Here is an 11,303-nt window from a genome sequence, read left to right on the forward strand (position 1 = left end):
CCCTTAGCAAAGTGCCTAGTCACCATTTCTCCCTCTGCTGCTATCCAGGTTCAGGGCTGTGGCCGCTGCGTCTTACAGAGCCTGGCCTCCTGCCGAGGCTCTGTGCAGCTAACCCGTCGCAGGGAGAACGACCTCACAAGAAAATGCGTGTTACTGGCCTGGCCTGGGCATGAGGTCTGCAGGCAGCGGGGCAGAAGCAGGTCTGCTCCTGGGCTGCATCCGGGCTCGGGATCCTGCTGGTGCTGATTCTGCAGCAGAAAGAAACGCTGCTCTGTGGATAATGGCTGGTGAATGTCAGCGTCAGAGAGAAGTGGTGTATTCACTCTAGCAGGGTCTGCTGCAGCTCAGGGTCCCGCACCTCCCTCAGAGGTGCCGGCTGCTGGCCGCTGGCAGAGAGAGGCTCCGGGACAGGGTGACTCCCTCCATGAACCGCTCGGACGCTCCCTGCACACCAAGTGCACAGCTGGTCTGGTGTCTGTGCGTGCCCTGGGCCCCCAGAGCCAGCGATGACCCAGGCCTGCCTTAGATATTTCCTGGTCCCCACAGGCCAGGCTGGCAGCGGCAGAGCCAGGCTCAGCGCTTTCCAGTGGTGTCGAACCCAGGAGAGGGCGGCAGGGGCTGGGATGGACAATGCAGCAGGAGGGCGTTTCATCCTCTCAGGCCTGGCTGCGGGATCCATGGCAGGCGGGTGGCACCTCAGCACAGGCAACCACCGGGCCAGCCACGTGGGATGGCATGCTGGGTGACGGGAGATCTCACGCCATGTGTCGGCTGCCCGCCCCTGTCCTGTGGGACGCAGCACCATGGGGAGCCAGGGCGTTCCACTGCCTGAGCGGCTCTCAGCAATAGCCCCGGGAGCATGGCATGAGCACAGGCAGGTCCCAGGGTCGTGCCCTACTGACGCTGCACTGTCAGCATACAGAGCCCGGCCCCCGTCTGCATGAGAGACCGAAGTCCCAGCTTTGGGGATGGATTTGCATCATGCCAACGTCAGGCGTTAGCTGCAAAGCCCCACTCCATAAGCACACTATTGTGCGTGCACACGCACTCGCACCAACACACACACACCCCGTGTGCAAATACACACACAATCATGCATGTGCTAGCACACAACCCCCTCAAAGTGTTACACACACACACACACACACACAGTCATACCTATGTACGTCTGTGCCAGGCCTCATGCACACACGCCGCCCGCCCGCCCCCGCAGCACCTGGCTGCAGACACTCAGGCTGCAGGCACGTTTGTTCTTGGCCACCTCCTGGCCACCTGATAACAAGCCAGTTGTGCTGCACCGGCCGCCACTGCAGCGCGGCTCCTCGGCAGCCCGGCACAAGGCCCTGAGAGGAACACATTGATTTTCTTGACATCAGAATAGCAAATTACGTTTTTCTTCTGCAGGTGGCACTGTCCCGCCCCGCGGCTGCTCCCGGCACGGCAGTTTTATTGATGAACGTATTCTAAAGCCCAGAAAAGGCCGCCTTTGTCCACCCCCAGGCGAGCGTCTGCCCTTCACCAGCAGCACGCCGGTGGGTGGGCTAGCGGGCAGGAGAGGAAGCCCCTCCCTGCCCCAGACCCAGCGTGGGGCGCGAACCTCCACCCCCAACGCACACGTCACCCCTACAGGCTCTATGTGAGCGTCACAAAACCAGTGACCCCGTTTTAAAAGCGTGGCTCTCGATCCGGTGAGGTGCTGAGCGCCGTGAGCCGTGGGTGCTGCTGGTGCACCGCAGCACGTGGCATTGAGCTCCATGCGCTCACACCTCAGCTCCCTACCAGCAACCCTGCTCAGCAAAGCCCCGGGCTGGGGCACCAGCACTAGGGGACGTGGTTCTTTAGTAACGGGGGGAGGTGAGAGCAGGAGGGGGCTAATGAGAGTCTGACACGCCGTCAGGCGGCACTGAAGCCCAGACCACAGGCCATGCCTCTTGCTTCAGTGTCAGCGTGTGTCTCCATACCCACCTGATGGATTGCAGCCGAGCCAGGCTGAACGGTTCTCTGCCTCCAGTGCGAATGCTGCCCAGCAGCGCTGCGCTCCCGGAACAGGCCGGGGAAGGCAATGCAGCCCTCGCTGGGCTTCCTCTGCACCTGTGAGTCTAGGCCCGGACTCAGCAAAGCACTTCAGGCCGTGCTTGACTTTAAGCACCTTCCTAATTCACAGTCATGCTTAAAGCCAACGAGCCCGTGCTTTGCTGAATAGCGATGGACTTAGGCATGTGCGTAACGCTAGGCCTGTGCTTTGCTGAACCGGGGCCTTTGTGCCGGCTGGGACAAGACTTGGGGGTGTCGGGTGAGGTTCACCCCCCTGCAGGGGGCAGCCTCAGGCCTAGGCACGAGTGAAATGCCATTTAAGCCCCGATGCGGCAGACAGTGCAAACGAGCTGTCTGATCTGGGCCAAGCAGCATCAGAGATGGTGGAAAACACACGACCCCCCCACCCCGCCCGTGACAAACAGCAGCAAAAAACATTCAGAGCAGAGTTCAATGTTTCTTAGGGTTTTTTTATTTTCTTGTTCTGAAATGTACAAAGAGCAATAGAAACGTTCTACACTTGGCCGTCAGTGAGATCATCATCAGATTTGGCCAAATATATAGGTCAGAAGATGCTAAACCAAAATGAAAGGACACAACTAAACATACCTATGCCTTCATGTATCTATATATTTACACAGAGCTAGACCTATACTGTATAGCCTGTACAACCTCACTGGGAAATTGCAATCCAAGGACAGCGTGTGCAGGAAATAAAAGACAGAAACAAAGGTGGTCATAAGATATTTTCCAAAATCAAAGACCTTTGGCCACAAAACTGTCCCTCGTTGTCCCAAGTGTAGCCTCTCACCCCAACCTTGGAGCAGGCGCCAGTCCTAGGAGAACCTGCCTTCTTGCTGGCTCTCCTGTTTGGCTTTTTAACTGGGAAAGAGATGATGAGACCTGGGAGGCTGGGTGGCTTGTGTCCAGCCCTCCATGGCAGTAGAATGCCCGACAGGGATTGGGAAGCCACACAACAGTCTGGAGATAAATAGCACATTCAGACTGTACATATAACTGGTGATAATGCAAACCACAGCACGGCAGACCACGGGGCCAGAGGGAAGAAATGCAAAATCCTGGCTGGAAAGCTATGACAGTTCAGAGCCAAGAAACAGACAGAGGCTTTTAGGAGGCGGCTTCCCCACTGCAAATAAATCCCTGTCCCTTTATTTCCCCCACATTTCCTGCAGCACCAATACAGCACTGCCTGACCCAGACTAGGCTATTGAGCTGGGGGTGCGAGGAAGGCAGGGGGAGAGCAAAGGGTCTGGATTCTAGGCCAAGGGCTGGGTGGGTGGCAGAGCAGAGCCACACAGAGGAGCTCTGCGCCCCCCCAAGCCACTGCCCCAGGGAAGCGTAGTCACGTCGGTGTCAGTTTGTGCAGCAGTGGCCCTGGGGGTTCCGTGCATTGGTACCCGCCTGGCAGGGAGCAAGAATGTGTGACAGGGACTGGCAGCTAGAGGGGAGCAAACGTGGGTGGGCACAGAGAAGGGGCCCCTGAGAGTGAAGAGGCAGGTTCCTCCGTGGTCCGATTTGGCAGGGGAAGAGCTCCTTGGCCATGTCACGGGATGGATCGCTTGATGATGGCCTGTTCTGGTCATTCCCGCTGAAGCACCTGGCACGGGCCAGTCTCGGAAGACAGGACACTGGGCTAGATGGACCACTGGTCTGAACCGTTCTTATGCTCATTTCCTCCCAGCTGAGTCCAGCACCACTAAAGGGCTGGAGTTCCAAACTCCGGGTTTGCTGTTTATCCCCTGGCAACTGCTCATTGGGCCTCTTCTTTAGCCCCTCTCATCAAGGGGGCCCCCTGAGCATCCCAGACAATCAGGGCCCAGCCCCTGTGGGTGGCTCTCCTAATCCCTATTTGACAGCGGCACAGAGACTGGTAACAGAGTTTAGTGCAGAGCCTGGCATAGAGTTCTGCCCCCAGCCCCTGCACTAACCACTAGACAACATAACCTCCCTCAATCAAATGCACTTAGTGTGGTCCACAGAAACTTGGGACCCAGCCAGAGCCAGCTGTGGAAGTGAATCTATCCCTTCAGACCCGAGTAAGTGAGGTCTTTAATAAACACCCACCCGCCCAGCAAACTCCCCCAGCTATGCCGGGCTAAGGCGCTGCTGAGAGCAGGGCAGGGAATAGGAGGAGTCTCCGTGCCAGCATCCCACAGAAATGCTGGGGCCCGAGACTGAGCAGCTCCCCGCTTGCAGACGTTCATAGGGAAAGCAGAGCAGGGTGCTGCCGTGCTGGGCTGACTGGCAGTGTGTTGGCTTGGCAGTGGCACATTGTCCTTTGCTCCTGAGGGAGTTTAGAAGAGGCAGTTTTTGCATCATACTGGTGCTCAAAAAAAGCTGAGGCCAGCCTTCCCGGCAGTAGCCCAGACACCTCCTCTTCCTCACAGCAGCCCCTCACCGCTCAGCAAGCTCAATTTCACAGGCATCAGCATGAAATTTCCCATTAGCTGCACCCACTCGGGAAAATCACAAACCCAGCAACTTTGACTCAGCAGCCTGGGCCCAGACATAGCCTCAGGTGCACGCAGGCACTGTGCAGGCCTTGCAAGAAGCCATGAAAAGGTTCCCCAAACAGCAGAGTTCAGCAACAATGCACGGGCAGATGGTCATCATCTGGCTAGCAACCGCTGCGGACATTACAGCCCTTCCACTCCTGCAGCCCTGGGCCACCTCCCAGTGGCTGCTCCTCACGCTGCAGCTGGTCGCAGAAGGCAAGGCAAGGCACTTTCCATGGCAGTGTATTCAGGTGACATTAATAAGAGGCATAAGTGTGGCCACAGCATTAGCGCTGCCTTCCCCACTCCGCAGTAGTGTGCTGACTGGGCCGCAGGAGGGAGGGCTCTGACCCCCACTGTAACAGCTAGGGACACTGAGGCAAAGAGAGAGGGGAGGTAACACCTACCCCACGGCCACAGAGGGCGTCTGTCAGTGCCAGGGTTGCCATGCAGGAGTTCCTGGCTCCCTGGCCTATGCTCAGCCCATGCCACTCCCTGCAGTGTCCTCTCCCCGCTCGGACTGAACCCAAAACAGGTTGCCCCAGAGGAAATACTGACATGAGCCAAGGGCCAGGGCCTGACATCTTTGTTGTCAGTCTTCGCTCAGGCAAAACTCCCACTGACAGGCTCAGGCCCTCGGGACCCAGCCCATGGGAAATCAGTTGCAGGGTCAGGGGCTAGGCCCCAGGATGCTGGATGCTCTGTGAAGGGTTGGCCATGAGCAAGAATGCGGACAAAGACACAGCTCCCCAGCCTGCCTGTGGAGCCTGTCCTGGTCGCCCTCTCCCGCTAGCCTACCAGAAAGCGCCCCAGGCCGGCACGCAGCAGAGCGGCTGCGCTCAGGGGTGGCTGTGAATAAAGAGGCTTCCCTGGGGCTCCAGGGAGGCAGGTCGGTCTCCCTAGGCTCTGGCCCACACCACCCTGAGGACCCAGCCAAGTCCTCACCCTCCTGTCCCACAAATGTTCAAAACCCAGAACCCTGCCAGTGAACTTCTGGGCAGGCCCCGGCACGGTCCCGGGGAGGCAGCCCAGACGCTGGTCACTTACAAGGGATCCAGGGCAGGGTTACATCTGCCATCAGGGGCTGGCAGAGAAGGAAAGGGACCCCCACTCTGCCCCAGGGCCCCCGTCTGTAATTCTCCTGTGCTGTGCTTAGCAGCGAATCGATCTCGCTGCAGGAGGGTCTTGGCCCACCAGAGCACAGCACGCGGAGGGGCAGGGAAGGCAAGGCGCACCCAGAATTCATTTCCTGGCGCTCCAGAATCTGAGCTGGCATTTGCCCAGGGTTGCCCACTTGCCCCCCCGAGGGAGATGGGGCTAAGAGAAGGTCAGGGCTCCTCTGGCTCAGGTGTCCTGGGGGTCAGGACTGTCCCAGAGCCAAAGCCTCACGGCCCTTAGCAAGAAGCGCTTGGGACAAGCCTGGAGCAGCAAGTGCAAAACTATGCCAGGCTCCACTTCCCTGCTCGCCTCAGCTGTCTGGGCCGGGACGGAGACGAGGCGACAGATTAGACGGTGTCACTGCCCGCCACGGGTGACAATAGTCAGCGAGAAAACACAAGTTCCTGCTTCTAACTCAACTTCCCATCCCACTGCCCGACGGGGGGCTACACCCGCTGCCCCCCTCCCACTGCCCGACGGGGGGCTACACCCGCTGCCCCCCTCCCACTGCCCGACGGGGGGTGCCATGCTCGCTGCCTTCCCGTCGTGCTGGTGCCTCGCTAATGCCCAGAGGAGCCGAGTGCCTGGAATGGCCTTTGTGGATTTCACCAGGTCAGAGGAGCCTGGGGAGGAGGCTGGCCTGTGGTGATGGAGCTGGAGGGGTTCCCCTCTTCAGCTCCAGCGCCTTCAAGCTGAGAGGCTGCAGCCTTCCCCCTTCCCCAGAGACTCTCCCTCGCCAAAGCCACTCCCCACGGCTGCCTGCGTGGTTCTCAGCCCGCAGGAGGTCCCGTCTCCGTCTCCCCAGGCTCCATCACCACGGCCCCTGGCACTCAGGGCTCCTCCTGGCTTGTAGAGAGAGGCGGGCGTGAGCTGCCGGGAGCCTGGCGCGGGTGATGGGTGCATTGTACCAGGTAATCCCCCCCCCCAGGCCGCTGAAGCCTGAATTCCTGGAGGGTCGGGGCTGGTTACAGAGATGCAAGATGCTCAGTAACTCGGGGGCATCTGAAATCCGGGCTCTGGTGAAGCACACGAGGGGTCACACTGTACAGGGGTAAAGGAGAGGGCCGGGGACCTTTACTTGGTGCCCTCCTCTGGGTTCCCTTCGCCATCTGTCTTCCCTTCCTCCTCCGTTTTCTGGTCGTCTGTGTTGAGTTTCTGCTGCTTTTTCCTCCGCACGCACTTGACGATTACCAGCACCAGGATCACCACGGCCAGGAAGCCCCCCACCGAGGCCCCCACGATGACGGCCACCGTGGAGTCGCGCTCCGGGGGCACTGCAGAGACAGAGCGGGACAGGTGAGGAAGGAGGCGTCTGAGGCGGCCCAAGGCAGCATGGAGACCAGACAGCTCTTGCTAACACCAACGCCCCGCGTTGGCAAATCCAGGCCCTGCCCTGCCTTACAAGGGGCCCAACGGGAAGAAACTCAGACGCTCAGGCCACTTGCCATCCTGCCTGTCCCCTGTGGATGCTGCCGTTTGTCCAGCTGCGTGCTGCAGAGGGCTCCCTGTGCCTGGGCGGGAACCCCAGGACGTTGGGTTTATGCCTGTGTCCATGTTAACACAAACCAAGAAGGGGGAACTGCAAGAGGCAGGCGGCCTCAGAGGCCCTCTCCTCCCTCCGTTGCTCCCGGCCCACTGAGGAGTCTGGCTCTGGGACGGTGGCAGGGCCAATTCCCCGGGTGCTGGAAACACGCCCTGGCCTGTCACTTCACAGCCGTCCGTTCACACAGCCCGGGTGGGAGACAGGCAGGGAGGGGGCACAAGGCAGCTGAGTGCCCTGAGCCCGCAGGCAGGGGAGGCTGGGGGTCAATGCTGTGACAGTCATCAGCCAAAAGAGCCTGCGTCCCCGCCGGATCCCCCCTGCCTCTCATCGACCTGGAGCCAGCGTGGGATGCAGGGTGGATGGAGGTGCAGGGCGGCGCTGGGGGAGAGCAGCTGCCTACACTGTCCCCAGCTCTATCACGGGTCGATATAAAACATCTGCCCCCTCCCCATCTGCCCTCTTCTGCTGCGGCGAGACGGCGGCGCACCCACCTTCGGTGATGACCTTCAGGACGATGCGGGCATGCCCCTTGTGCCTGTCGGGCGGGTTCATCACGTAGCAGTTGTAGGTGCCCTCGTCCTCCAGCTGCACGTCATGCAGGGTGAAGGACACGTCGTTTTTGCTGGGGTTGCCAGTGAACTCCACCCTGTTCCCGAAGCGATCCAGCCGCCGGTTCAAGATCTTCAGCCGGAACTGCAGGAACTGGGCAGAGACGGGACAGGGCAATGAGGACGCTGCTGGCGCAATGCCCGCTGGCTTCCCATCGCGCTGGTGCTCACGCCAGGTCAGCTGGCCAGACCTGGGGGCCAGTCAGAGATCACAGCACCTCATCGCCTCCCCCCGCGTGGCTCCCCGGGCCTTGCTGGGATCGTCCTGCCCTCAGACATCCCTGTCCCCTGAGAGCTAGCATCCTGGGCTCAGGGCATGCGGGGCTGCCAGACGGGCCAGGGCACCGCTCACCCCTGGCTGTCTCCTGCCGGGGCTTTGCCCCATCCGTGGCAGGAATGTTTACGCCAACCCAAGGGTCCAGCCAGCTGCTCAGCGCCTGCACAGAGTTCTTCATCTCTGGCCTACAGCCCTCGTCTGCCTCCTTTTCAGCTAGTCCCGCTCTCCACCGACTCACACTCCCACGCAGCTGGCCCGAGCCGGGGGTCATATCCCCGGAAGTGGGACGTTGCCTTTGGACACAGAGTGCTTTAATAGTCACCCCAGAGTGAGGTGTGGGAGCCTGGACAGGCCCGGCATTGGCTCCCCACCTTCCCCCACGCAGCGTGTCCTTCCCCTTCAGCCTCCGGGAAAGCTCTCAGAACCAAATCCTGGCTCTTGCTCTTTCTCTGCTTAGTCCGTACTCAGGCCTGGTCTACACTGGGCACAGGGGGACCTGCAAACTATGTGAAATGTGAGGCTGCCCCACAACCGTCTGGGAGGGTTGTGGGACTCTGTGTTTCCAACTCTTGACATTTTATAGCAAGGCAAGTGAGATCTGGGGTTGGCCTTAAAGCCCCAGCTCCTGGAGACACCAGCTGGCAGGAGAATCTCAGCTTCTTTTTCTTTTTTTTAAAACAGGAAATTCCCAGCCGTCCTGGTGCAGAGAAAAGTTTGAAAACAAGACCCTGCAGGCGCCGAAAGCAGACGGCAAAGACAGAGAAGCCCACAAGTTAGTGTTTTGGTAACTCTGATTATTTCAAGTCAGTCGCATGATTTTTGGGGCCCTCGCTCATGGAGTGTGTGCGCTCAGGGTTGGGCGCACAACCCCTCCTCCAGACAGTGCTTACCAGCTCCTCGCTGCAATTGTCGCATCCCTGGTACGTCCAGTTCAGGGAGAACTGCTTGTTCTCCACTTTGTAGCAGGAGTTGAAGGTGCAGGAGAGGCGCACGGACGTGCCGTTCAAAACACTGATGGTGAGTGGGGCTGTGACCTCCATGCCCAGCCCGCAGGGCGCTGGGGAGAAGACAGGAATGGAGAAGAAGGGAACAAACATTGAAAACAACAAGCGCTAAACCCTGCCCCACCCCTCAGGGGCCGTGGGCCCGGCCTGCTTGTGGAGCTGCCCCAGGGGCAGAGAGACCAGCAGACACACAGCAAAGACAGACTCCACATGTGTTCATAGGGGAAAGGGGCTTTTCCAAGGGACGCTAATCAGCCCACAGCCTTGCCCTGACCTCTCAGCGCCCCTTCACCTATGGCAGGTTAACAACGGACCCTCTCACTCAGACACAGCTTGTCTAGCCCCCCGACTCGCCAGTGACTCCAGGGGAACCCCTTCCCCTGCCCTGCAATGAGGTTTCCTGCTGCAGGACTCGAGGAGCGATGCAGAGGCCCCAATGCAGCATCAGCGGTGCGGGCTCAGTGCCGCCTCCACTGGAGGAATTTATGGCTGCGCTCCGCAGGTTTCATTCCAGGCAGGACAGGCAGGCTCCTACCAGCGCCAGCCTCTGGGGCTACAGGGAAAATGCAGCGTCGCTTCCTTTCCCCTTAGCCGGTGTTTGAGCAACACATGCAGGCTGGTAACAAAGAGGCCAAGGTGCCCGATGCTCCTGCGGGGGAAGAGGCGACCGAGCGGGTCTCTGCAGCGGAGAAATGGGAGATTTACACACACAGCTCGGGACAGAAACCTAGCCCTGGGGTGGGGCAGCGTGGCCTGGCGCTGCCTCTCCCCCTTCCATCGTCCCCACCCCGGCTCCCACCCTCTCTGTTGGCTGATCCAGGACTGGGCAGAACAGAGGTGGCTCTGGAGACCACACTGGCTCATGCTGCTCACCCCAGAGCCAGCTCTGCTCGTCCGCTCCGTCGGTCTGACTCTCTCTGCCCCCCCAGCCCGTCCCGCTGCAGGGCTCCCCTGCCAGGTCGCTCAAGGCAGGATTCCCACTAAGTTCCCCAGAGCACCTGCAGGACCAGGGCTCTGCTGGCAGTGCCCGAGGCTGACCCACGTGGGTCTCCCTCTCCCTGCCCTGCGCATCTCTGGTTTGCGAGTGAGCAAAGCTGGCAGCTTCCCCACCCGCACACGCGGCAGGAGCACGGAGAAGTTATGCAGAGGGAAGGAGGCTGCAGAAAAGAGGCCAGGAGCTAGAGAGGGGCCCAGGCCTCCCCCCACTGAGTGATACACCCCAGCGCAGCACACAACGGGAGGGGTTTGCACTGGGGCTATTAGGTGCAACGAGCGGGTGGGTCACGGCTCAGCATCGGGGCACCAAAACGCCCCCCCCCAGCCACGGCCTCGGCCCCGAGGACTGAGCTGCCCTTCCCGGTGGCAGCACGACGCCTGGCCGCGTGCCGCAGGGCCCCACTCTCCGGAGAAGGACTGCATGCCGGCCCGGGGCACGGCTGAGCCAGCGCCAGACTCACACCCCCCATAACGACCAGGCAGGCGGGTCCTGACCCCGAACTTCCTTTGCTGGCCTGGACAAACTGTCCTCCTCTGACGGGCTCAGTGCCACCCCCCTCTGCCTGGGGCTTGCAACGCGCCACCCCTCGCTGCACCCGTGGCCGATGCAGGACAGGACCTGCCGCCACATTTCTGCCAGGGCCCGCGGCACTCCTGGGCTGGGCTTGCCCTCTGCTGGGCTCAGCGGGGTACCGCACGCCCCCGGCTGCTCGGCTCAGCCCCAGGGCAGAGCTGGGTCTGTGCGGCCTCATCCATCAGCGCCCCGCGCGGGCTGCCATGCTGACTGCACCGTGTTCCTGGCACGGGGCGCTGGGGCCTGCCTGCCTTCCAGAAAGCAATGAGTTAAGTCCGTGCTCAGAGCTCCCCCAGGGGGTCAGGGCAGAGTCTCTGAGACAACGTCCCGAACTCTCGCACTTGGAACTCAGAAGCAGCCAGCCAGGGGAGCGGGCTGCATCTGGGTACAGACAGCGGCCTGGCCTGGGCTGAGAGCCCCTCTGATGGTGCACGAGCATCGTGGCTTTCTGATGGTTATTCTAACCCTCGCTTCCCTGAACGCTCACAGTGAAACCTTGGCAGGGAGCTGGCGGACAGAGATGCGTCGTCTGTTGCTCACTTCCACTTAGTGTCTGGTCTTGGGGTGAGAGGCAAGCGCATAGCTGGGTTCTG

The 11,303-nt window shown here is 60.6% G+C and overlaps 1 protein-coding gene across 1 annotated transcript; it reads right to left on the bottom strand.

The window, feature by feature from the left end:
• Positions 1 to 6,701: 6,701 nt before the first annotated feature.
• SCN2B (sodium voltage-gated channel beta subunit 2) lies at positions 6,702 to 9,749 on the bottom strand. The gene is made up of 4 exons (XM_067563020.1): positions 9,415 to 9,749; positions 9,027 to 9,193; positions 7,743 to 7,953; positions 6,702 to 6,982 (listed from the first exon to the last, which is right to left on the bottom strand). The coding sequence occupies exons 2-4, from the start codon at positions 9,174 to 9,176 to the stop codon at positions 6,783 to 6,785; spliced, it is 561 nt and encodes a 186-aa protein (XP_067419121.1). The 5' UTR covers positions 9,177 to 9,193; positions 9,415 to 9,749; the 3' UTR covers positions 6,702 to 6,782.
• Between the last annotated feature and the right edge of the window lie 1,554 nt (positions 9,750 to 11,303).

The sequence above is a fragment of the Emydura macquarii genome, unplaced genomic scaffold, assembly GCF_026122565.2.
Source record: "Emydura macquarii macquarii isolate MOO-44397 ecotype Brisbane River unplaced genomic scaffold, CSIRO-AGI_Emac_v2 contig_312, whole genome shotgun sequence".
Taxonomy (NCBI): Eukaryota; Metazoa; Chordata; order Testudines; family Chelidae; genus Emydura; species Emydura macquarii.

Excerpts from the sequence above, each read along its gene's own strand:
- SCN2B (XM_067563020.1), bottom strand. The coding sequence starts at position 9,176 with ATGGAGGTCACAGCCCCACTCACCATCAGTGTTTTGAACGGCACGTCC. Across the intron at positions 7,954-9,026 it reads ACAATTGCAGCGAGGAGCTG|TTCCTGCAGTTCCGGCTGAA; the intron begins GTAAGCACTGTC and ends GTCTCTGCCCAG. Across the intron at positions 6,983-7,742 it reads CCTGAAGGTCATCACCGAAG|TGCCCCCGGAGCGCGACTCC; the intron begins GTGGGTGCGCCG and ends CTGTCTCTGCAG.